The 25497-nt window shown below is 35.0% G+C and overlaps 1 protein-coding gene and 1 long non-coding RNA gene across 6 annotated transcripts in view; one reads left to right on the forward strand and one right to left on the reverse strand.

The window, feature by feature from the left end:
• Nucleotides 1–23916, forward strand: part of LOC101886593 (uncharacterized) — a 35986-nt gene extending 12070 nt beyond the window's left edge. For 4 of the 5 annotated variants that reach the window (XR_011016541.2, XR_012384139.1, XR_012384138.1 and 1 more), the window contains 2 exons: nucleotides 1296–1510; nucleotides 23769–23916. This is a non-coding gene — a long non-coding RNA (uncharacterized lncRNA). Of the gene's footprint in view, nucleotides 1–1295; nucleotides 1511–23136; nucleotides 23421–23768 lie in introns of those variants that run through there. The other variant, XR_012384140.1, reaches the window with a different exon arrangement.
• spag17 (sperm associated antigen 17) lies at nucleotides 13172–25071 on the reverse strand. Its single transcript, XM_073910116.1, has 19 exons — nucleotides 24800–25071; nucleotides 23771–23911; nucleotides 23600–23659; nucleotides 22177–22308; nucleotides 21476–21641; nucleotides 21179–21373; nucleotides 20955–21029; nucleotides 20304–20474; nucleotides 19555–19612; nucleotides 18434–18552; nucleotides 18050–18184; nucleotides 17822–17938; nucleotides 16365–16509; nucleotides 16109–16294; nucleotides 14576–14613; nucleotides 14358–14456; nucleotides 14123–14274; nucleotides 13345–13481; nucleotides 13172–13224 (listed from the first exon to the last, which is right to left on the reverse strand). Exons 1-8 carry the CDS (start codon nucleotides 24908–24910, stop codon nucleotides 20449–20451), a joined length of 906 nt encoding a protein of 301 aa, XP_073766217.1. The 5' UTR covers nucleotides 24911–25071; the 3' UTR covers nucleotides 13172–13224; nucleotides 13345–13481; nucleotides 14123–14274; nucleotides 14358–14456; nucleotides 14576–14613; nucleotides 16109–16294; nucleotides 16365–16509; nucleotides 17822–17938; nucleotides 18050–18184; nucleotides 18434–18552; nucleotides 19555–19612; nucleotides 20304–20448.
• Nucleotides 25072–25497: the final 426 nt, after the last annotated feature.

A 25497-nucleotide genomic window follows, 5' to 3' on the forward strand; every position in this document is an offset into this window, starting at 1 on the left:
TTTCACAAACATCATTTTATGCTGTTTTTTTATTTTGAAAAAGCAAACAATATTTCAGTACAAATAGTTACATATCATTAGCTTTGTTGTTGTTTTTTTTTTAAATGAGAAGGAAAAAAATTATTTAAAAAAAAATTATAATGATAATAATAAGAGGCGATACAGTGGCGAAGTAGGTAGTACTGTCGCTTCACAGCAAGAAGGTCGCTGGGTTGCTGGTTCGATCCTCGGCTCAGATGGCGTTTCTGTGTGGAGTTTACATGTTAATACTGCGTTCGCGTGGGTTTCCACCGGGTGCTCCGGTTTCCCCCACAAGTCCAAAGACATGCGGTACAGGTGAATTGGGTAGGCTAAATTGTCCGTAGTGTATGAGTGTGTGTGTGGATCTTTCACAGAGATGGTTTGTGGCTGGAAGGGCATCCGCTGCGTAAAAACTTGCTGGATAAGTTGGCGGTTCATTCCACTGTGGCAAACCCCGGATTAATAAAGGGACTAAGCCGACAAGAAAATGAATGAATAAATGATAATAATAAGAGGGATAAAATGGAAACAAGTAATAAAAGTGCACAGAAAATTACAACCAACTGAATGCAGACATTCAACAATCACAATTAAATGTTCTTATACATTGTCAATGTTGTACAATAAAACAGTATGAGATAATAATAGTAAAAAAACCAACAAAAATTTTATTTCAACAAAATAAATAAATTTAACAGGAAGGAGAGTGTCTCTATTAAATGGAAGGTAAGATGTTTAAGTAAGTTCTGAAACATTGACACTTTTTAAAAAAAAATTGTTTTCCCAGAGCATCTAACCTTTTACAAAATACTGGTATCCACAAGCCATTGGGTTGTAGTTGGAGGCTTATTTGATTTCCAGTGAACTAGAATATGAGGCCTAGCTAATAATAAGGTAAAGGCCAAAATAACAAACATCATTTAAAACCTTAAAGTAGATCCTGTGTATGCTTTCTATGCAGTTCAAATCACTTTTTGTTCCCTTTATTAGATGCTGACACCAAAATATGATCCATGTGCGCATGTAACGATTATTGCCAAACTACTGTGTACAAACAATTTATTTTTGAAGCTCAAAAATTCACAAACTGCTCAGTTACAGAACATGTTGAAAGGAAGTGAAAAGGGAAGCATAATATGGGTGGTAAAGCTGTGGTTTTACTGACACATTATATTATTACCGGAAGGTTAAAAAAGGTTAACGTTAATAAGAACCAAATCACATGTTGCTTATTTTGTGTGCAGGAATTAAATCACCTTGACTTTGTTCTGCAGTTTCCTTCGTGTTGATTCAGTGACAGGTGGATTCTGGGTAATCTGTCGCACCAGCAGCACTTCAGGACACTCTAAAACTGGTTGGACGTGGACTGAATCAGACTTTGACGGCTTCTCTTTGAACTGGAGACTACAACCAAGGGTGGTCCCAAAAACAGGGCCTGGAGTTTTCTTCTAAGCAGCAGAGATGGAAACAAACCATTAAGGAATTATAGGTAATCCACACTAAACAACACACACTTATACATCACATATAGACATATCCAAACATGTTTAGGGTGCAAATAAATGAGATGTTTAATGTGGATTTGTTTTGGCAATATAAAACATTTGGACCAAAGGTAATCCTAAAAGAAAGTTTCACCTAAAGATAAGAAATTACCTCAGAAGCCGGGAAAGACTCCCATTTCCTGGATTTGAGGTTGGTGGGAATGATGTCATCATCTTGCTTGGATGAGAGCCAATGAGATTTGATGTCTGGGAAAGGCCTTAGCAGAGTGATGCCAAATGATTCTGAGCGGGAATCAGTCAGGAGAACAATGATTGAGGTGTTTAATAGGCTGCAATGTTAAGTATGCAATGCTTTAAATGAGATGTTGAGTGTTTAACAATTATGGATCTTAAAAGAACTCAAAATATTACATGACTTTTGGTCCTACAGATGATGAATCAGTAAATAAATCAAAAATCCCAGGGGGTTTTATCCATGTATTTTTCTCATTTTTGTATGACAGACAATAATGTCGCTGTATAATTACAATTAATGACAAAAAAAAAATTTGGAAATATACATTGATAATTCAAACTGACTTACTACAGAACAAGCAGAACAAGCACAGTGATCTTGTACTATTGACTGGATTGACTTTTTTAAAGATGATAGTGGAATGAAAATGCTGAGCTTTAAGGTCTGCTGTGGATGATTCCAAGCATCAGTGAACCAAAATAAACTGATCCCAGGGAAAGTTATTCATGTATTTTTCGTAATCTTTCTATAAAAGAGGTCGTTGTGAGCCTCTGTTGTACTTTTTTAATAAACTTTTGTATTGCTAAACTTATTCTACAATATTTTGTCAAAATGTTTATTATATTTTTAAATATTTCAAGTGTAGTTTGTTATTAGTTTAAAAAATGTTATATAGTAATAATGATAATAATACATTCAATGAAATAAAAAAGTCTAAAATTAATACATTCAATTATATAAAAGCTGGTGCTGTCAAAATTAGTGCGTTAACACACGCGATTAATTTTAAATATTTAACGCGTCTAAAAAAATGAACGCAATTAACGCAGTTACAGGTTTTCGTGTGTTTAACATGCAAAGAAATATGGATAAGACCAAGGAAGCACTTTTTAAAGGCAAGTTTCAGTATAAAACAATTAATATCACATCAACAGGCTTTCCAGAGTTTCATACAATTTCGGGTGTTCCATTTTTAACTTTCAACTTTTGTTTTATTGGAATTTGATACCGCATGGCGAACGGACAGAAACACCTCTGCATTTCGTGACTCGGTGGTCCTTTAATGTAATCAAAAATCGCTGTTTACATGGTAGACTCTTAATTAGAGTATTATCTTCATCATATTAAAATCAGTCGCTTCAGCTGCCCTGTCCTGCGTGTGTTGTGTGTGTGTGTGTCAGGGGCAGGTGCTCAACGCGATCGCAAAGTGAAGAGCAAGTGCCTCCTGAGAGGGCAGAGGGACAGTGGCTCTAGCCACCGGGCCACCCCCCTGTGCACGGCCCTGGTCTGTGTGTGGGTGCGCGCGCATGTGTTTCTTAGTAAGAAACCTGCCTAAACGTCATTGTCTGTAGCCACTAAATCAAAAAGTTACGAATTGCTGTGAGAGATTATGTTGCACTCTCAGATCACATCATTCAAAAGAAAAGGTCCACATTGTCCCCCGACAATGTCAACAGACTGGACTGTCTTAGCAACTGGATGAATGTAAAGGAGGACAAGCAAAATTGTTTCTACTTTATAATTAATGTTCTCAACTCACAGCAATACAACTTTACAATGAGTGCAATTGTTTGTATTCAATACTTTATTATTATTATTATTATTATTATTACTATTTTTCATTTTCCATATGTGTAGTGCCTGTCATTTTTTTGCAGTCCACTTAGAATCCAACATGGAAATCATTTTTTTCTTTATTGGAATTGATTGTTATAAAATTCCAACGGCACTAACATGCCTGTGTTTTTATTTCTGTATTAAATATGGCTGTTAAGCCAGGAATTTGATGGTTTATTGTGGGTATGTTGTTTACATGAAGAAATCTGTGTTACAAGTTAAAAAAAATTCTAACAAACAATTATATTTTGAATTTAAATAGTTTTTGTCTTGTGTTTACATTCATTTTACATTTGAATAGCAAAAATTACAAAAGTTTCAGTCTTTTAAATGTGATTTAATCACGATTAATTTTCAATAAAAGTGTGATTAATTAGTTAATTTTTTTTTTTAAATCGATTGACAGCACTAATAAAAACACATTTAAAATATATTATTTTAAGTTTCTGTTCTCAACAAGTGAATCCTGATTTTTTTGTTTTTGCCCGAGTTTTCATTTGTTGCATTACTAATGTAAACTGTTCTTACCTTGTGAGTCTGGTAGCGGGTCGGTGAGAACAGCGATAGAAGAGTCACAGTAAGCCTTCTGTAGAAGATCTTCCACATCTCCAGCTCTCAGCAGCTCTGAAGCTGAACCGTCCTCATTCACCACAAACAACCTGAAAACAAGAAGAAAAAAAACATTTATTTTGTAAAATTTTATTAAAAACCTGCATATTTATGCAGAAGTATTTTGGGAGTATCGTAACAAAAACCTTATTATATGAAAAAAAAGCTTTTAAACTTTTATTTAATGTTTACAATGGAGATCCATCTAGATCCACTTATTTGGTAAACAAAGCAAGTCTCTCATATAATAGATATCTACTAAAAGACAGAAAACATTACTTTACAAACTGTAAATTGTAAATAAATCAAATTAACACCTTCATATTAGTCAATATTATTACTGAAATTAATTTAAAAACTAAATAAATATAAATTTACACACATTTACACAAGTAAATAAATAGACTCAATGATGGACTAAAAATCTGTGGATTTCTGCGCACACAGATTCCATGTGGGAATTATAACCCATATTACATACACTTTCACTCATTAGGAAGGCAAATATTCTACTATACAAAATACAGCACTGTTCATAAAGTGTAAATAACAGATTAGCAGTGCTAAAAATATCCATTAATTACAGGGATTTCACTAAAATGCTATTTTTTATTGCTATTTACTACTGGGTTTCTGAAGGTTTCACTAAATCAAATTTAAGACTTGACTTTTGAATGACATTTCAGATATAGAGCTAAATGTTAAGGATTTTTCTAATGGCCTGGTTGGCCCAGTGGAATAGATTTTTACTTGCCCCATCTAAAAATTAGCAAATTACATTTCAATTTAATAGCCACATATTTGAAAAAACAAGTTGTATACATTTTTTTTAACATAAATTTTTTTTAAATTATAAAAAAAACATTCTGGTAAATAGGGTTAATGTTTAAAACGTTTGTAAAATAATTTATTGAGGTGATTGGATGGGTGAAATTAAGACCTGTTAGAAATGATTTAAGACCTACAACACAATACTTAAATTAGTATTAATAAAGTAAATGTAGGACTTTTTAAGGCCTAACATTGTATTTTTGAAGTGTAATACATTTTAAGATGCCGCGGACAGCCTTACTATGTAATATTACAATGCAATTTGATGCTCTGAAATTGCTTCAGTCCGGAAGAAATGAATGGCTCATTGCAGTACTCGATTCTGATTGGCTGAAAACTGCATTCTGTGTTTGTTCACACTTTATTTTGATGGTTCGTTTGTTGAATTTAAATTACATTGCATCTAACATGCCAACTAACTTTCATTAGATTATAAGTAGACTGTTAGGTTGGGGTTAAGGTTAGTGTAAGTTGACATACTTGCTAAGTTTGTTATATTCAGTTAAATCTTTTGTTGAAGGAGCATATCAACAAATAATTCTCATAAAATAATAACTCTAATACTCAAATGGGCCATCAAAATAAAGTGTTATCCTGTGTTTTCTATAATGACTTCAGACTGTACAATTGTCCCTGATTACCTATATAGCTGGAGTTTCATGTCTACCCTTTGATTATTAACTTGCCAGAGAAAAATCCCTTTTCTTTAACTTAAGTGAGTCATTTACCTGGGTGGGTGTGTTTTAAAGCCAGCGTTTACTTGAACGTCTGTTTCCGTCTCTGTTTTTCTCTTTTCTGATTCGTTAGTCGTGACAGCAGTATGACCATCTGCACAAACCTGCACACAGCAGTACCTTGTCACTTTAGTTCATTACTTTATTTATAAACATATTACTTATAGAGTAAACATTGGTGGATAATTGAAATAAAGCTGAAATAAAATACTTTAAAAAATACTTTAAAGTAAAAAAAGTTTTAAAGTGTGCCTTGGAAATGAACAGAAATAAGTTTTAAGTACCAAGAGTGCTAAAATTAAGAAATATTAAAAAAAAAAAACAGAAGCACAATAAATTTATTTAACTTAAAATGATACTAAAATGATATCTTAATAAGTACTATAATTGTATAATATTACAAAAATTATATACTTTTTAGACTATTAATCGATTAATCGTCTGATATTCAGTCTCATCACAGCTATACAGGATAACTGCAATAATCACAGTCCAGCTTAATCTTCCCATTTATCCAAATAACGGAAAATATTTAATTTTTTTATTATACAGGGTTGCTGTTATTATTAAAACAGTTAAAAATACTTATATTTAAATAATATTTTACATCAAAATTAGTTTTATTATATTATATATTCAACATCTGCACACAAGTTTACAAACTCAAATAAAACTAAATAAAATAAATAAAAAATAATAATTTAAACTTAAATCACGACATGTTCTAACATGTAGTAATTGCATTTGTATATAATTTTTTGGCATGAAAATAAGGAATTTAATTAATTTTTTTTAAATTTTCAAAACTATGTCCTTGCTTTGTCTCCTCATTTGCATACAAACTTTTTAAATATTTTTTTAGATCTGTCCATAACTAGGTAAATATGATCATTTTTTAGTGCAAGATATTTTTTTTTTTTCAGACATATTACTTCAGTCTACCTGAAAGTGATTCCACTCTGAGTCCGTTACTTGACATAAAACATCTGCTCTGTGGTTCATCACATATTGGCCTGTCGGGTCTCTTTCTGGTTGCTCTTTTGACGCTTTAGATGAGTACACAGCTCCACCATCCTTATCAATATGAAGAACACCTCCACTATGAGGATAAATCTGTATTAAAGACACAGAAAGAGGCATTACATATGAAGTTCCCTCCTATATATCTGATATATTTTGTCCATCCATCCTCTTACTTTATAAAATCCTTGGGCAGTTGCACTGATAGATGTGCCATCACTAAAAAAAACTTCACACGTTCGTGCTTCACAGTCCATCACCACTGTGGCAAATTCAGCTTTTTCCACTCTCACTCTTTTCTCTTCTGTAATCAGATTTGAGCATTACGTAAGATACTGCAGGAGGATATGGTCAAAATAATTTTGACCCGGTTAATTAATTACATTACATGAACAATACGCTCATTTTACAACTCCCCTAACAGTTAAACAGTTGAGTTTTACTATCTATGAAGCCATTTAGCTGATCTTCCAACCAAGGCTCATAATGAATACATACTTCTCTTCACATTTCTATGGGATCAATTTGGGGGCGTGGCTTGTGAGCTTTATCATACAGGGATGCTGATTGGTTGCCCGAGTCAAATGAGCCCACCCCCATGTCTCTATGACACTCCTATGTAATGTTATAGATGTGTGACCTTTATAATAGAAGTCAATGGGATCTGCAATGGGACGTCCCACCCCATGTTAAGTCAATGGGGCATTTATTAAGGGTCTTTAAATGGTTTGGGGGGCGTGGCTTGTGAGCTTCAAAATCATATTGAGATGCTGATTGGTTTCCTGAGTCAAATAAGCCAACCCCTAAGTCTGCATGACACTGCTATGTAATGTGATTGACATGTGAGTAAAGAAATGAATGGGAGTCAATGGGCAATGTTAAGTCAATGGGGACCCCTTTGGGACGTCCTAGCACCCCAGGGGTACAACTTATACCCCCTTTCGGGGTATGTTCTCACTTAAGCTGCAACCCCTTACAGATGTTGCGAATCCCATATTTCTACGAATTTCACACTTGATGCTATAACGCATCAAAGGTGGGCCCATTTCGCAAACCGTTTAGTGCTCACCTAGAAAAATGAATGGGAGTCAATGGGGCCCATGTAAGTCAATGGGAGAACTTTGGGACGTCCTAGAGCCCCAGGGGTGCAACTTATACCCCCTTGCAGGGTATGTTCTCACTTAGGCTGCAACCCCCTACAGCTGTTGTGAATCCCATATTTCTAGGAAATTCACAGTCGGCGTTGTGATTCGTCAAAGTTTGGCTCAATGTTAAGTCAATGGGATTTTGGGTGGGGCCAAAAAAAAACCCACCCCTTATAAAAGTCATAGCACACCATTCCTGATAAAACCGGACGATTTGACCCCACTTTCAAGGGTCTGGGACGAAAGCTGCGGGACTAGTTACGCACCGAAAAACATAATAATAAGCAGAAAGAGCATAGCACTAATGAGCTTTGCCTATGGCAAACCCCATTAATAAGAGACTCCTGCACCTGAGCTCAGATGTTGTGGCTTACCCTGCTGGTAAAAGGTGGTAATTCGCGTTCCATCTGCATGGTCTACAATCACAGATGCGTCTTTCTTCAGCACAGACAGCACGTTGTCCTCTCTTGTGACCACCACCTATACAGAATTAGAATGCATGTAGCATTTGCATTATAGCAGTCACCAATTGACGAGAAAGCAGATGTTACATTTATTGATGATACACTTACTGTCCCGCTGAAGGGGTCTGTAGCCTGATAGGCTTGTATAGGTGGCACTTCGACTTTCTTGCCTGCTTTAGAGGCGACTCTGAGACCGGAGGGAATAGTAGTCATCCAAGAGCCCCCGCTTACCTCGAGATAGTAGTTTGGTTTTTCATTTTCTACAGGCTTTTGTTGTTCTTCTTCTGCATTCACCTTGGAATCAGGCTTGCCTGCGAATGAAAGTTGTTACATGAAATTGACACATAAATTGAAATTAATTTCTTTAGACTTTGCCATGATGACAGTACTGAGTTTTTTCAAGTTATTTAGCAAGATACTAGTATTAAATGGCTAATCAGGCAAGTCATTGGACAAATGTGGTTTGTTAATACTAAAAATAATGATAATGATACAAATAATGGGGCAAAAGAATAAAGATTTTTTCTTTGATTTTTAATTTTACCTGCTTTTATTCCAGCCAAACAAAATGAGATGGATTAAACATAACAAGAGTTTCTCCATAGGAAAAAATATTATAGTAAATAATGTGAAAATCCCCTTGCTCTGTTAAGCATCACAAATATGTGAAAAATAGTTAAATTTCACAAGAGGGCTAATCATATTGCCTTTTATCCACAGCTATGCAAAAAAAAATGACAATCTTTTTATTTGCATTCCAAATGAGAAATGTGGAACAGAAGTATATATACACATTCGGTTTCCTATAGGATTTGTTTAAGGTACCTTTTTTGTCTTTAGTGTCTTTGATGTCCAGTTCTTTGACAGGCTCCGGTTCCTTTAAAATTAGATGTGGAACCAACACACACACTGGTATAGAATCTGGACTTGTACTGACTGTACCATCTGCAAACAGCACCTGGAGCACACACAAATGCACTTAAATATACTATATATGTCCTTGATAAGGCTGTGATTTTATTAGTGCTTATTCATGTGCTTTATTATGTGTGTATGTGAGTGTGTGAATACCTCAGTAGATCCATCTATCTTGTGTATGATAACAGTCCCTCTGCTGGTAATGACTCTGGAGACATCAGTGTGTGTGCTGAGGTCTGAACTAGAGCCTGCATTATACAATCTCTGTCGTATCAGCAAAGATCGGACACAAGATTCCCCATCTGAAAACACAGATAAGACCAGAGCTGCTCTCTGTACTGAAAGAAGGAAACCACAAATTAAACTGCATAGATGTGTTTAAATGCTGGTTCTAGGATAAGCTCAGAAAGATGGTCTTTTATAAAATATAAACTGCATGTAGAAATTACATGTTTTGCGGAATTTTGTAGTGTTATTTATTTTTTTAAACAAGATATGTTAAAACTCACATGAAACAATGCACTAAATGTGCTAAAACAGTTTTTTAGTATAGGTGATTAATTAATAAATTCATTCATCTTTTCAGCTTAGTCTCTTTATTAATCAGGGGTCGCCACAGTGGAATGGACCGCCAACATATCCAGCATATGTTTTACGTAGTGGATGCCCTTCCAGCCACAACCCAACACTGGGAAGCACCCATACACACTCTTTCACACAGATACACTTTGGCCAATTTAACTTATTTAATTCACCTGTAGCGCATGTCTTTGAACTGTGGGAGAAACCAGAGCACCCGGAGGAAACCCACGCCAACATGGGGAGAACATGCAAACTCCACACACAATTGCCAAATGGCCCAGCCGGGGCTCGAACCAGTTTCTTGCTATGAGGCGATCTTGCTACCCATTGCGCCACCGTGACGCCAGTATAGGTGATTTTGTTGACAAAATATTCCTTGTCCAAATGATTTTCAAAATGACAAGAAAAAAACTATTATTTATGTAAGGCTAGTAGTTGTCTATACCACTTTGCAAACTCATAGGGCTGTAGTAGTACACTATTGTTGTTTCAGTCATTAAGTATTAGCCAAAACAAGTGATTTGCATTATCATTTAAAAAAAAAAAACTGTAAGTACTTTGCAAAATTTTGTATTTTAAAACACATAAAGGGCCCTATCATACACCCGGCGCAAGGTGTATTTTGCCCGATTTTTTTTTGCTATTTTCAAACCCTAGTTGTCACATTTTGCGCCACATTGTTTAAATAGCAAATCCATTTGTGCTACTTTGAGGACTCATGGGTGTGCCGGTTTATAAAGGAGGCGTGTTAAGGCGCAATGTTGGAGTGTTGCTATTTTGAGAAACTGAAATAGACTGCGCCTTTGACCAAGAAAAAGCTGGTCCAGCGCAGAGAGAAAAATATTTAGTATATATTTTATACATTTTAATGCTAAGGACAAAAATGTTACAATATTATTATTGTTATTAAAATATTACTTACTACATAGATATAAAAAAACACTACCTCCATGCCTTCGTGTCGGGGTGCATTTTTCAGTCTATTCATGACAATTAGCATTTTTATAATGTTATTATTATTAGCAGTATTATTTATTATACGCATATTTATATTTGTTTTAATAAAAAAGTTTGTCCACCTGTCTGGTTTTTGAGACTGCATCCCCATATGGGGCATAAGAATAGGGAGTGTGTTTGGATATAACTTTGTTTTTTGACCACACTTCATATTGCTCATTTATCCGTTTGCTAAAAATTAGAACTGAATTTAGAAATAGTTTTGAAACATATCTTTGCACTTAACAAATGAAATTAAATATGTAGGCTAATAGATGTCTTCAGATGAGTGCGTACAACACCATTGTCTTATCCACGAAGGTAAATGAGTAAGGTAAAGACTAAAAGTAAAGAGAAAGCAAAGAGGCCGAATGGAGGAGGCTCGTTCTTTATCCTTGCTGCAGATGGTCTGTTTAACTGTTTTCTTGCTAATGAAGCGTTTAGTTTATTCACTAACAAAGTCTGCCATGTAAATAGCAAATGCACTATGGCGCGACACAACTGACTCTTAAAGGGAATGGGAGATAAGACTCTAATTGGTTTAATGCACATTATGCTCAAAACACACCCAACCATAACTCATGAAGAGCAAAAGCTCAAGCCTGTCTTACCATGCACCACAGTGCAAACTGTCCTTTTTTTTTTTTTGCGCTTAGATAGTTACAATAAAACCCAAAACGTTTTACATTTTTTGTTAAAAAATCATGAACTAAATAAGAATCTATAACTTGAAATATGAAAATATTTCCTATAAATATGTGAATTTTTATTCATAGAAATAGGACACGGTGCAGATAAAAAAAAAAAAATAATTTTTGCATCATTTAACATACTGAAGTTATTTATGCAGAAAGAAAATTAAAAAAACGGCTCACCCACTAAATCATCAAAATCAAATTGCAGGATGAGTCCATTAGGAAGAGATACATACAGATTGAGGAATGGTAAATGATATGGATCATCTACAGACTCACACTGTACTTCAGGTACCTCAGAAACACACATCTTTCAAGAGAGAAAATAAATATTTAGATAATCAGCAACAGCTTAATTAAAATTAATTGCACGGTAAACTAACCAACATTTGGCATTATTATTCATTGTCCAGTCACCTGTTCCTGTAGTTGCTGGTCTATACAGAAGACATTGGACAAATTAGGTTGGAGAGTTTGTCCTCTTGTTTTATTTGGACTGCTCAGACTGCAGGAAAACTGAATGCCATTGGCCAGAACAGCATAAAAAGAGCCAATTCTCTCTCTCTCATAATCTGCTTCAACTCCAAAAGCAGCACAATTGGGCAAATCAATATGTGTAAATAAATATGCAAATAAGCCACTTTATTAGATACACTTTGATATTACAGGGTTAAACCCTTATTTGGCTTCAGAACTGCTTTCATTTTTTTGAGGCATCAATTCAACAAGGTGCAGAAAACATGTATTTTGTGGTGCATATGGACAAGAAAGAATCATACAGTTGCTGCAGATTTGAGTATTGAGCATTTATGTTGCAAACATCTTTCTGTAAAAAAGATGGTGGTGCGTGAAAATTTGAGTAGAACAGCAATTTCTGAAATACTCGAACATACAACAACAATGCCCAATGCTCGGTTTGCTTCAGCAGATCATCTGAACTAATTAGAAATTTGCACCAATGAGCAGTTGTACAGGTTAACCCAATAAAGTGGCCAGTAAATACAATAAAATATACATCTTATATGTATATATTATTTTTAAATAATGTCACATCAATACCTTGTTTACTGAACATGTCAACCTCTTTTAGTTTACTATCCATTTTTCTCTCTGAAATGTGTGTGTAGAAGTGATGGCCATCTTTCTTCACACATACTTTCATTTGTGTCAACCCTAATGAAGGAAAACAATCATGTAAGAAAGATATAAACAAAAGCTTTCAATTACTAGCTCTAAAAACACATTTATGTTTGTACATGTTAGTTTTTCCTGATCTCAAACCTTGAGTAAAGCCAAAGCTCTCCACATCTATTTGGGCTCCATCACGGGGATACAGAGACTCAACCTTACCAATGATCCGCACCAGTTTTCCATTTAAACTGTAGCCTGTGAATACCTGTGGAAAGTATACAATGATTCAACCATTTCAAATTGAGATACTAGAAATGTTTTACATATTTTTCATACATCATTGTTTGCTGGTTCTTGTGACATCTCTTGAAAGTCTCTGGCCTTTTCTTTAGACATTGTAGCTGAGCTGGGTGTTTTGGACATGTTGTCTCTGCTTTTTCTTGCTGATATCGCCTTCTTGTTCTCCTTTACAGAGTCAATCCTCTCTTCTACTTTTGGTGTTGCTTTTCCTCCTTTTTCTTTCTTTGCCTTTATGGATTGCTCCTCTTCCCTTAATCTTTCCTGCTCGATTTTCCATGCCTACAGTAAATACATGAGAATAAGGCCTAAAGTTAAGGCATGAAAACTGAAAATCTGTGTAAACTTAAATGTTAAGGTAAACAGCTCACTTTAAGAGAGTCTTCTCTTATATATGGTTCACATGTGTCTGAAACTGGAGAGTCTAAAAGGAAACAATTATAACACAACCCAATTCACAATAACATTTTCAAATATCTAATATATATATTATTTTTGATCTGGCTCAGGCTAGCATATTAGGTGTTAGGTATGAATATGTTGCCTCTTATCCTGTTGGTTTCCAAAGGGGATTGTATTGGAGATCTTTCTGACACTTTCTTTTCCTGCTCCATCTGCCATTTTTCCTCTTCCTGCTTGGTCCAGTCACTGATTGAATCAGCCACATATTCCAAGTAGTTCCTTTAAGAATATAAATTCAGTATAAAGTAGTACATCGGCATCATTCATTATAGAGTTAAGCCTAACAAATTCTACACCTCCATCTCCTCTAACTGTAACAAGAGTGAATCTTGGGTCATGTTTAAGGTCAAAATAAAAATATAATATAATATAAAAAAATTATGATACAAATTATGTTCTGTGAGATTTTAGATTAAAATTTTTATTCTTTGTCAAAGATTTCTCAAATGTGATGTTTAACAGAACAGAAAAATAGCATTATATTTTTCTTCTGGAGAAAGACTTATTTCTTTTAGTTTAGCTGGGATTAAAAATATATAAATATATTATTTTAACTGCCATGTCAATATGATATGGATAATTAGCTCCATAAGAATTTTTTTTTTTTGGGGCTGCTGAACAAACTACTGACCTTCCCAATAAACCTAACCTGCCTATTTAAGCCTTTAAAAATTGCTGTTCAACAGGAATACTTGTATCTTGCAAAATAAATATTAAAAATGTATGTACTATTATTATTTCTTAGAATATGAATTAGTTATTAGAAATTAGTTATTCAAATTCTAATTAATTCTAAATTGTCATTACATAGCAAATCAATTTTGAAATAATTTTGTGATCTCAAAGAAGAGATAAAGTACCTGAAGCCCACATCTGTGTGAAGTGATCCTTCCCAGAATTCTTTGCAGCTCCTCTGTTGGCTCATTGGATTGTGGCAGATGACATACACGGCATTGTCTCTACACTGAAATGTGTCCACACATCTATACATTTCGGAAGCAGATTGGAGGACCTGAAAGAGAAACACTCATCTGTAATTAAATGTTTTATAGATTTTAAAAGTAATATTGAAAATAGTGTTCTGAAGATTGTTACCTGGGGAAAAACATCAGCACTGTGCTTCTCTACAAAGTTATAGTCTTCCAGTCGGCGAATTAGGGTCTCCTGGAGGTCTGTCAGGGTCACTTCGTTACCCTTTTTATAATCAGTTTATAGGATATTATAAATCAATTGATTGCTCATGATGGTGCAGAGATAAATGTGTAGTGTATTTATAGAAATGTCAACTTTTGGTTTCAAAACATTAATCCTACCATTTGTTCATCATTCTCAGCACTGCGTTTTGCTGATCCTATAAAATATAAAATGGCAAAAGGCTTTAAAGATTTGTCAAATATTTGTTTTGTATTTAAAGGGGTCACAAACAACAGGTTGTGGAATGTGCGTATTTATTATGTAATTATGTGGCTAAACTCCACCTCCACAGAGGATCATGTTTAGGATCATGTTAAAGTCTGTTTATCACCGCCCACAGATTTACATGTGCATTAGATAAATAACAGAAGAGGAAAATGCAGGACTATGAAGAAACAAAACCATACACTGCAAAAAAAAAATTCTTTTCTTTTATTTTTTTGTCTTCTTTTTAGTCCAAATATCTAAAAAAATCTTTAATCAAGAAACATTTTCTAGGCAACCAAAACATATTGCCTGGTTTAAGAAATAATATGCCAAAATTAGTTGAGTTTTTCTTTAAAACAAGCAAAATAATCTGGCAACGGGGTAAGAAAAATAATCTTGTTTTTGCTTTTGATATATGATTATTTTGCTTACCCCATTGGCAGATTGTTTTGCTTGTTTTAAGAAAAAACTAACTTAATTTTGACATATTATTTCTTAAAACAAGACAATATGATTTGCTTGTCTTAAAAATTCTTCTTGATTTAAGAATTTTTAGATATATAGACTAGAAACAAGACAAAAATCTGAGTAAAAGGAGCATTTTTACAGTGTCAAGATGCTCTGAAGACAGCGTACAGTGCTAAGTTGTCTTTTTTGCATTACTTTCCTTCTCAACCCAAAGTTATGTACAATTAGATGAACTTTCATTTTTACTGAAGTTCCAGACAGCATCAATAAGAACTTGGTACTGTGTTTACATCATTTTATGACAAATTTATTTTCTTTTTTATATAGTTTTAAATCAAATGTATTTATTTTGACAAATTTTATCTAAATGTCGCACTGCACAAGTGTGATTGACTCTATTTGTTATGTAGTCACTATTTCTTTGCCTTTTATTGCAAATGCTCTGATATTCATTCACTCGTTTTCCTTCTGCTTAGTTCCTTTATTCATCAGGGGTCGCCACAGCGGAATGAACCACAAATTTATCCAGCATATGTTTTACACAGGGGATGCGCCTCCAGCTGCAACCCAGTACTGGGAAACATCTATACTCTCTCACATTCACACACATACACTATGGCCAATTTAGTTTATTCAGTCCACCTATACTGCATGTCTTTGAACTGTGCGGGAAAGCAGAGCACCCAGAGAAAACCCATGTGAACACGTAGAGAACATGTAAACTCCACACAAAAATGCCAACTGACCCAGCCGGGACTCTAGTCAGCAACCTTTTTGCTGTGAGGCAACAGTGCTAACTACTAACCCACCATGTCGCCATTCTCTGATATGTACTGAGTATTTAAGATTTTTTGTCCTAAATACCTAATTAAAGTATGCAAGCTTTCAAACGCACATGCAGAACTTTATATTAATGGGCACACAGCTGTCCTGTCAAACTAGCCAATCAAAATAGTGGGTGTACAATCTGTACAAACCTGTTATCCTGTGTTTGCTCCAGTAGAGGTGTTTGGCGTATTCAAAAGGTTTGTCCCATGGTGTGGGGTTTGGAGGGTGTGATTGAGATCTGTTAATACAGCCACTCTCGTCAACTGTAGTTAAAGACATGCTCTCAAACACAAACAGTTGTAGAAGCCTCTGAAGTTCAGACCAGCTTGTAAACTCTGGAAATATAGATACATTTAATAATAATTTTATTAATAAAAAAACGTTTATTATTTTTTTTCTCCTCACCATCAGTGCAGAAGTGCAGTAGTTCCTGTGCTCTGGTCAGTCGATCAGTAGTGCTTTCTGTATGTCTAGACATCAGGCTGGTCCACTCATGGCTTTGTTTCATGATGTCTGCTTCAGTTTTGACTACATCAAAGTCATCCAGGACCTGAGGAATTCATTTAACCATAGTATTCATATGGATTTGCACACCCTTTACATTTGAGAGCTAAATATGCCTGCTTTAAGCCTAACATACACACAAATAGCTTTTTTTTAAATCATGTATTGCACCTTGCATATGTATTTATGTTCAGCATTTTATTTGTTGCATCACTCTTTATCATTTATAATAAAAAAATATGGAGCTCCTATTTTTTCAATGACCCCAATTTAACCCTAATCTAAAATGTGCAATTCAATGTAGCGTCTCAACGAATGATCAGGAGAAATGTACCAATGATAAAACGTATTATTCCTGCATTCAAATCAGTAAAGCACATGTAATGTATCAATAACTGAGGGCTGTAATAGAATGATACTCAAAGCCTTTTAGCATGATAGCATAAACTGTCAACTGGTAAACAGGAGGCATGAAGCAGATCACATTCATCATCAGGTTTTTCAAAAATGTTTTAATCATGTTGAAAATTTTAAGGCCTTCGAAATTTGCATATTAAATATATTGCAGTAGGGTTAAAATAGAATCAGTGTATTCAAGAAACAAACTTTTGAATGTCCTTTCAAACATGTATCGTTGACATTTGTGTTTGCAAGCAAAGCCCTGTTTACATCTTGCATTAAATTCATTTTCATTTGAGACTTATTACTGTTTCCAACTAGTATACCATGCATTCTTCTGAGCATTTGTGCTCAAAGTTTTCACGCCATATTTCACTTTCATAAGAGGGCTCAATGCAAAGCATGAGTTGTTGCACTATTAAGCTGCTCATATTACTTTGTGTTTTGGTTCACCACAACATAGTAGAATAACTAGTCTGGCGCACTCTCACAACATGTCCAATACCAACCATGTTAGGTCAGCAGGTGGAGAAGAGGTGACCTTTTGTGGCTGTTCAACTGTTCAATTTACGCTTTTCATATGATAGCAATTTGATCAAATATGATTTCAACTACATCTGATACACTGTAAAAAAAAAAAAAAGTTGACTCAACTTAAAATTTTAAGGCAACCAGCATTAGCTTCAACCAACCTTTTGAGCTTACTCAACTTAAATTGAGTCAGGTGCAGTACTTGGGTTGAAAGTGAAGTCAACTGAAATAAGCTCTGCAGCAAGTTGCCTTACAATTTTGAGTTGTTGTTTTTTACAGTGTAGTTGATAAAAAAACTATAAGCTCAAGCAATTTTAGACCCTATTAGCATCTGGTTTTGTTCACAACTGGCGAAAGTGAATCTTAATAGATGTAAACAGGGCTCGTATTCATTTTTATAATGTCATTTTGTGCATTCACATGCTCACAGGAAGTGGTTGGAGTCTCCTTGCTCTCTCATCATGGTGATTGATTAGGAGAGTGTTTCTGCATTTCTGATTAGTACTTATGGAGCTGTCCTTCATCCCTAGATCCTTCATTAATTCCTGCCATTGCACAAATAGATTTTATGGCAATTATAGATCGATTTTGAAACCCACTTTTATTTGTTATGGTTGTTGTACTAATAATGAGATTCATTTAGGCAATTTATTTACCTTCTTTTGCTCTTCGTCCTGTGGCAGACTCAGCACAGATGAGAGCATGTAACTCATGATATCTTGGTCTGATCTATTAAAGCGCTCCTCTGAATCACACAATCCTGCTTTGGTTTCCTGTTCTGAGGCTAAAACCTAAACATCACACAGGAAGTCACAGGACAAGTTTACCAGCCACATTTTCAAAGAAATCACTTGTGAACAGTGTGTCTCTAGTATTGCATGTTTACCCATTTGATCATAAAGCCAGTGCACAGATGTTGCAGCTTAGTTTTATGATTAGATATAAAGCTCTTTGGACTTTATTTTGTGCACTCACATTCTCAATGCATTGAAAATATATCTCTTTGAAGTCGATTGTTGTCATTGTAAAATTTCCCTCACCTGCTCCAGCATGCAGTGTAATATAAGTGGTACAGATGTGATTTCAGCAGGAACCCTGTTCAGTAGGTCACAGTAGTATCTCATATCAACCTCTGTGCTCAGAACAGGAGATTCTGGTTCTGTGAAAGAAACACAATGGTTAAGTTTCATTTAATTTAATAAATAATACAATTTTGTGTCTGTATCATATGAAAAATTAAAAAATGCAAGAAGAACATCCAAATATCTGTAAATCAAAGTTCTATCATCATTCGATGTAAATGAAAAACATATCAATGAGTATAAGTAAGGCGACACGGTGGCTCAGTGGTAAGCACCGTCACCTCACAGCAAGAAAGTAGCTGGTTCGAGTCCCAGCTGGATCAGTTGGCATTTCTGTGTGGAGTTTGCATGTTCTCCCCATGTTCACGTGGGTTCACAATCCAAAGACATGCGCTATAGGTGAATTGAATAAACTAAATTGGCCATAGTGTATGTGTGTGAATGAGTGTATGATCCAGTACTGGGTTGCAGCTGGAAGAGCATCCGCTGTGTAAAACATATGTTGGATAAGTTGGTGGTTACTTCCACTGTGGTAATTCCTTAATGAATAAAGGGACTAAGCCGAAGGAAATTGAATGAACGATTATAAGCAAACATACTAAATGATTCTTTATTGAAATTATTAAAAATCCCAACATTAAGTTTGTAATTACATTTAATCAGTGTCATAATAAATTTGAGTTTATTAAAGTCTTTCTTGTTCTAAACATGCCTGTCAAATGTTTTGATATAAAAACTATTGTTACACTAAATTACTTTGTAATGGCTGTCTTCTATTAACTGTGTTTAAAAAATGTGAATGATAGTCATTATTTTTACTAGTTAAAATTAAACAGGTCAAATTCTTTTTTTTTTTTTTGAATATTTATTTTTTGAGTTTTGCTTTTACAATTTAAAGATGACATAACGTATATACATATACATAAACAGGTCTAATTCTAACACATGGAAAATAATTAAAGCTGCATTCCACTTTTATTGTTTTGACCTTTAGGATTTAATCACCAGTGTGGCCATGTATTAACATGTATTAATTGTTAATCAAGTACTATATAAACCAAAGTTGAGAATCAGTGTACCTTGTCTTATACCAGGATCTTCCTCTGACGCTACTTTCTTCCTTGGTGTTTGTACAACCTAAAACATAATCAATTTCAAATATCAGCAACAAGAAACAAGTACATCCTGCCAAGTAATCTGAGAAATGTCTAATCAGCCATGTCACCCTGCAGCCCAAGACCGGTTACTCACTGAAGCTAAGCTGAGCCTGGTCAGTACTTAGATAGGGGACCACATTGCAAAACAAGGTTGCTGTTGGAAGTGGTGTTAGTGAGGCCAGCAGGGGGCACTCAACCTGCAGTCTGTGAGAGTCCTAATGCCTCAGTAAAGTGAAGGGGACACTTTACTGCCAGTGGGTGCTGTTGTATTTGGGATGAGATGTTAAACTGAGGTTCTTTGTGGTCATTAAATATCCCATGGCACTTCTTGTAAAGAGTAGGGGTGTAAACCTGGTGTCCTGGCCAAATTCTCTCCATCTGCCCTTACCAATCGTGGCCCCCCAATCATCCCCATCCACCAAATTTGTCTCTATGTCTCTCCACTCCATTAATAGCTTATGTGTGGTGAGTGCACTAGCACCATTGTCCTGTGGTTGCCGTCACATCATCCAAGTGGATGCTGCACAATGGTGGTGGTATAGAGAGACAAACCCCACCTTATGATTGTGAAGCGCTTTGGGTGTACATAAACAATAAAGTGCACTATATAAATTCACATTAGATTACATTATAAGTTACCAGCACTACTACTAGTAACGGTGGTTGTATACCTCAGTGGAGCTCTGTGGTCGGGACTGCTGGATGGGACTGCCGGATTTGCAGGCCGCTGGCACTTGAATCAGCCTCATGCTGCTGAGATAATGGCAGTACTGTCTCCTCCAGTCCAGGCTGTCATACACCAAACATGCCACCCCTTCAAATATAGCAGCTCCAAATGCCAGCTACAGACAGTAGAGGATGACAGATGGAATCAAAACGTCATAATGTAGAAATGTCTGTATTACTTCACATACAATGATCTGGACAAGGGCTTAACACATTGCAACAAAATTAATTATTGTTATTATAAAATCATATATAAGCTTTATTTATTGGCAATTGCGGTTTCATTGACATCTATAGAATATTTTCATTCCACAAATGGTTTCAAAGTTGAAAAAGGGCCTTTAGATCATTAAAATGTTCTTGTTCTTTTAAGAACTCTGACTGAAAGGTTCATTTGGGAATCAAAATGGATTCCATGGCATTGCTGCAAAAAACAGCTTTTAGAACTTTTTTGACAGTGTATGTGGTTCAAAAAATGTGTACTTGATCTCTATTTTCCATTGCTTCAGTGTTACACTTAGCCTGGGGTAGCAGCTGGCTCTTCACAATATAGTTCAACCTGGCCACATGACTGAGTCTGGATCCCATATTCTCACTGTTCAAGACTTGATCCAACTGCTTCCAGAAAACATCTAGCTCCTGCTGTCTTTTTTGCTTCAGAGTCTCAACTTCTATACAGATGAAATGTTAAAATGAGAATCTTTTAAATCCATACAAATGTAAAATAGCCTTCTCAACTACATCACAATACCAAATCCACCATTCTCCATGCACTGTGTTATTTATAACAGAACACATATATGTAAAAACAGTATCTTGCCCTGGTCTTCATTTGACTGGTGATCCTCCTCTGCCTCTGTGTCCTCTAGAGCCTCTGAATGTTCATCTCTCTGTAAACCCAGTTTAATAACATTGGACACATGGATACCCATTGAGTCCAGCACTGCAATCAGAAGGGGTTCATAGAATCCCACTATCAGAATGTATTGCTGTGGACCATCATCAGGCTCATCATCTAGACAGACATGTTTAAAGAGAACATTAAAACACTATAAACAGTGCAAAACCAGACTTGTTTTTTGATAAAGGTGGTTAGTTAACTGTGGTCATGCCTCACCTATATATTTGATTGTGTTTTCCTCCTCCCCCCTGCGTTTGAGTTTGGTGTCTTTGGTTGGAACTGGAATGTCAGCCACTTTTTTCCCCTTTGCTGCTCCTTTACCTCCCTGATCTTTATTGGCAGAATTCAGTCCTACTTTAACATGAGCATTCTCCTCTACGGCCTGAAATATTCATATTCTGTGTTACTATTTATCTAAGAAATAGTTAATAAAAAAAAAACATAAGCACACTCTTCTACTGTAGATTAGAATTAATTTATTGCTAAATAAATATGTAATCTTTAACTCAATTAAAGAAAAACATAACTTCTCAGGCATGTTATAGATCAGGGGTGTCCAAACTCGGTCCTGGAGGGCCGATGTCCTGCAGATTTTAGCTTCAACTTGCCTCAACACACCTGCAAAGATGTTTCTAGAAAGCCTGGTAAGAACTTGATTAGCTAGCCCAGGTGTGTCTGATTGGGGTTGGAACTAAACTTTGCAGGACACTGGCCCTCCAGGACCGAGCTTGGACATGCCTGTTATTGATATTTGTTGCATACACTATTATTCACAAAAATTTAAACACTATCAGTTATCACTGTGTAGAAAGTTGTTTTGTATTATACAGCAGAAATCCAGTGTAAATTTCTTCATAATAAAGAATAATAACACAATATACTTTAACAAATTGCAATCTTTTTAAAATCAGTCTCACTTTTAGCTCAGAGGCCCTCCTTGTAACGTCAGTGTTTTTGATGATCAGTAGTTGGAATTTTATTAATTTTGCTATTAGATCCACTGTCATTTCCTCTCCAGCATCCATCACAGCCTTTGCAACTTCCGTCACCTAAAGAACAACAATTTACATAATGCTGAAACCATGCATGAACAAAATAATATGGGATTTTGGTAATGATTATGAGATTTGTGTAGGCTATTCCAGCAATGAACTTATTGTCATGCTCAGAAATCCAGTTTGTAATGATTTGAGCTTTGTGACATGCTTTGTTATACTGCTGGAAGTAGCCATAACAAGATCTACTATGGTCATTATAAATAGATTGACATGGCAGCAATAATACTCTCCATAAACAGCGTACAATTGGTAGCAAAGTGTGCCTGTAAATATCCCACACACACCATAAAACTTCCAGCAGCAGCCATGAACCATTAAAAGGTTAGTTTACCTAAAAATTAAAATTCTTAGTTCATCATTTACTGACTCTCCACTTGTACGAAACATGTTTGAGTTTCTGTCTTCTAAAAAACAAAAAATATATATATATATTTTGAAAAAAGTTGCAAATTGTTGACTAACATAGTATTTTTTTTTCTTCAAAGTGCTATCAATATCCAACAATTTAAAAAATATCTTCTTTTGTGGTAAGTGGAAAAAAGTAACTTGTCATAATTGGTTGGAACCACAAGAGGGAGTGTAAATGGTGAATACATTTTCATTTGGGGTGAACAATATCTTTATTACAATGCAGATACATGATTTTACGTTGGTTACACCTAATTCTAACCCTACCATCTGACTGTCTCAGCAGAAATTGAGACTTTGTAGAAAATTGTAGAAATTGTAGACCAGGAAATTATTTTCAATTTTATGTTCAATCTGTTGTTCAATTTTTGTGCACAAATCTGAATCGTAGCCTTGTTTTCTGTTTTTTAGCTAAGAATGGGATCGGTGTGGACTTTGCTGCTGTTGCTCATCTGCTTCAAAGTTGGAGGCATATTATGCATCCAGAGATGCTCTTCTGTAGACCTCAGTTGTAACCAGTAGTTTTTTTTAGTACTGCAACCTTTGCCTTTCTATCGGTTTTGCCCACATATCTTTACTAGTCTCTGTAAATTCACAGCAGACTCAACATTTGTGAAATACTCAGAAGTTAGAACAGCCCGTCCGGTACCAACAACCAGGCAACATTTATTATTAAATGTTTATATTAAATTATTAAATTAAATGTATATAAAATGACTTATTGCCGATCTGATATTTATTTTGAACTTTAGCAGAACATCCATCTCTGTGCATAAATGCATTTTTTGCTGCTATGTGATTTGCATGAACAATTGTTAGCAATCACGAATACCTAATAAAATGGCCAGTGACTGTAACTCTAATGTTTACCCACCTCAAAAAACATGGGAACATCTTTGGTTTTTCTTGTCTTTGGGTTTCCCAGTTCATTGATCTGCGTCACAAAAACAGCAGCTGATTCATTTTTTTTTTTTTTTTTAACATGTAATAAAATATAGTTACTCTTGGACATGAATAATCACTGGACATGAACTATATTTCAGACCTTTTCTAGAGTGTCCTCCCAGGACAGCACACTGAAGAGCCTGCGCATGGGCTGTTGGACCGCCTGCACTAGGGAACCGATGAGCTGTTCGTCCTCTGCTTTCTCCACCTGCACTACAGACAGACTGGCCCTCCACTCATTCTAGAGTCAGAGATGAATAAGAGAAGAAAATATTTTCCAGTCCTTTAACGCAAATATAAAAAATTTGCATTGTATAAAGTAGAATTTTTCATTCAATCAGCCATTAAGCAACATGAGGCTTAATAAATGACTAATTAATAAAAGCCCACATAAAAAAACAATAGTCATTTGTAGTAAATATTATAGTGTTTTTGAATATTGTAAAGTTTTAATCTGTTGTAGTATTAAATAATTACTCTATAATTAGAGTAGCTGTGGTAATAATACAACAAATGACCCAATAAAGTATTAGATTTTCTACAGCTATATAAATTATGTCTACCATACATCACAGTTCAGTGTATACCACAGCATTACGTTACAGTTGATCAGTTTGTGATAGTTAATTCTACAATATGCTGTAAAATGTATTAACAAAGTGTTATAAACACTGTCAAATAGGAGAAATTCTACCAGAAGCGAACATTTTCATTTATAAAAAAGGTGACAGGGCCTGACTTGTCGTCCTCAGAAAATCATACAATTCAATGATAGACTGCATCATTGAGCACTGTCAGCTTTTTCTCCGTCTCCGTGCTTATAGGTGTATTGCATGCATTTTATTATTAATTTAATGCAAATGTGATGTGACAGGACTGACAGAAACGGGACAACTATAAATTTATTTGTATTATATATTTTAAGGATTTAGTTGTGTAATTTGTTTATAATTTCTTGTTTTTAATCAATTGATTGAATGATAACACTATTAACAATATTATTATAAAAAAAACTATTAAAACTATATATTTTCATGGACAAAGATTAAATATCTTAGATGATCTAGAAAATACAGGCTATTGAAGAAGAACAACAGTTTTAACATGATATAGGTAATTTATATTTTACCTCCTCAAATACAGCCGCAGAAAGAGAAGTCTCCCAGCTTTTGTTAGCAGCGCCTGCCCCAGTTGGAGTTGCTCCGGACGGAGTACTACTTTTATTCCGTTTGGGTGGCATATTTACTATAATTTCATTATATTTACGGATTACACTTTAAATATGTAATAGATACCACAATAATTACCACAATTTAGATACTATCGTTTCACTTTAAAGCGTAAACTCCCAAGAAAAGTTTGCTCGTCTGTATGAAATTTCCAAAAGCGTCGTGGTAACCTATGGAAACCAAACAGGCTTGCGTATTTTAAGCGACGTTAGTTTCGGCAAAGTTTAAATAGGATACAGCTGCGGATACTCACGTCAGCATAGCATAATTTCTGTGACACTGTACAACAATAATTAATATTTTTAAATTACTTTGAAGGTTGCGTTTGGGGTTGTGGCAGGGGTAGGCGCTCATAAAATCTATTTTAATGAGTAAGTTAAAAATAGTATGAATAATTTTCAGTATAATTACTGTTTTTTACATTACAGTAAGATTTGGGTTTAGTATTGTGGTAGGGGAAGATGTTATTAAAATAAAACTTTTAGGTAATTTAATCAGTAATATAATCAATTCTCGTTAACTTCCGGACGCAGCTGTATCTCTTTTAGTAACAACCCGTTCGGCTCGTTTCAAGCCTCTGAGCACGCGCAGACCGGAT

Source organism: Danio rerio, chromosome 8 (genome assembly GCF_049306965.1).
Source record: "Danio rerio strain Tuebingen ecotype United States chromosome 8, GRCz12tu, whole genome shotgun sequence".
Lineage (NCBI taxonomy): Eukaryota > Metazoa > Chordata > Actinopteri > Cypriniformes > Danionidae > Danio > Danio rerio.

What these genes read in the sequence shown, in the direction of transcription:
- spag17 (XM_073910116.1), bottom strand. Translation starts at nt 24,910, where the DNA reads ATGCCACCCAAACGGAATAAAAGTAGTACTCCGTCCGGAGCAACTCCA. An exon ending in CCAGTCAAATGAAGACCAGG is followed by an intron (nt 21,030 to 21,178) that starts GCAAGATACTGT and finishes TCATCTGTATAG; the next exon opens with AAGTTGAGACTCTGAAGCAA. An exon ending in GTTGGATCAAGTCTTGAACA is followed by an intron (nt 20,475 to 20,954) that starts GTGAGAATATGG and finishes TACTGTCTGTAG; the next exon opens with CTGGCATTTGGAGCTGCTAT.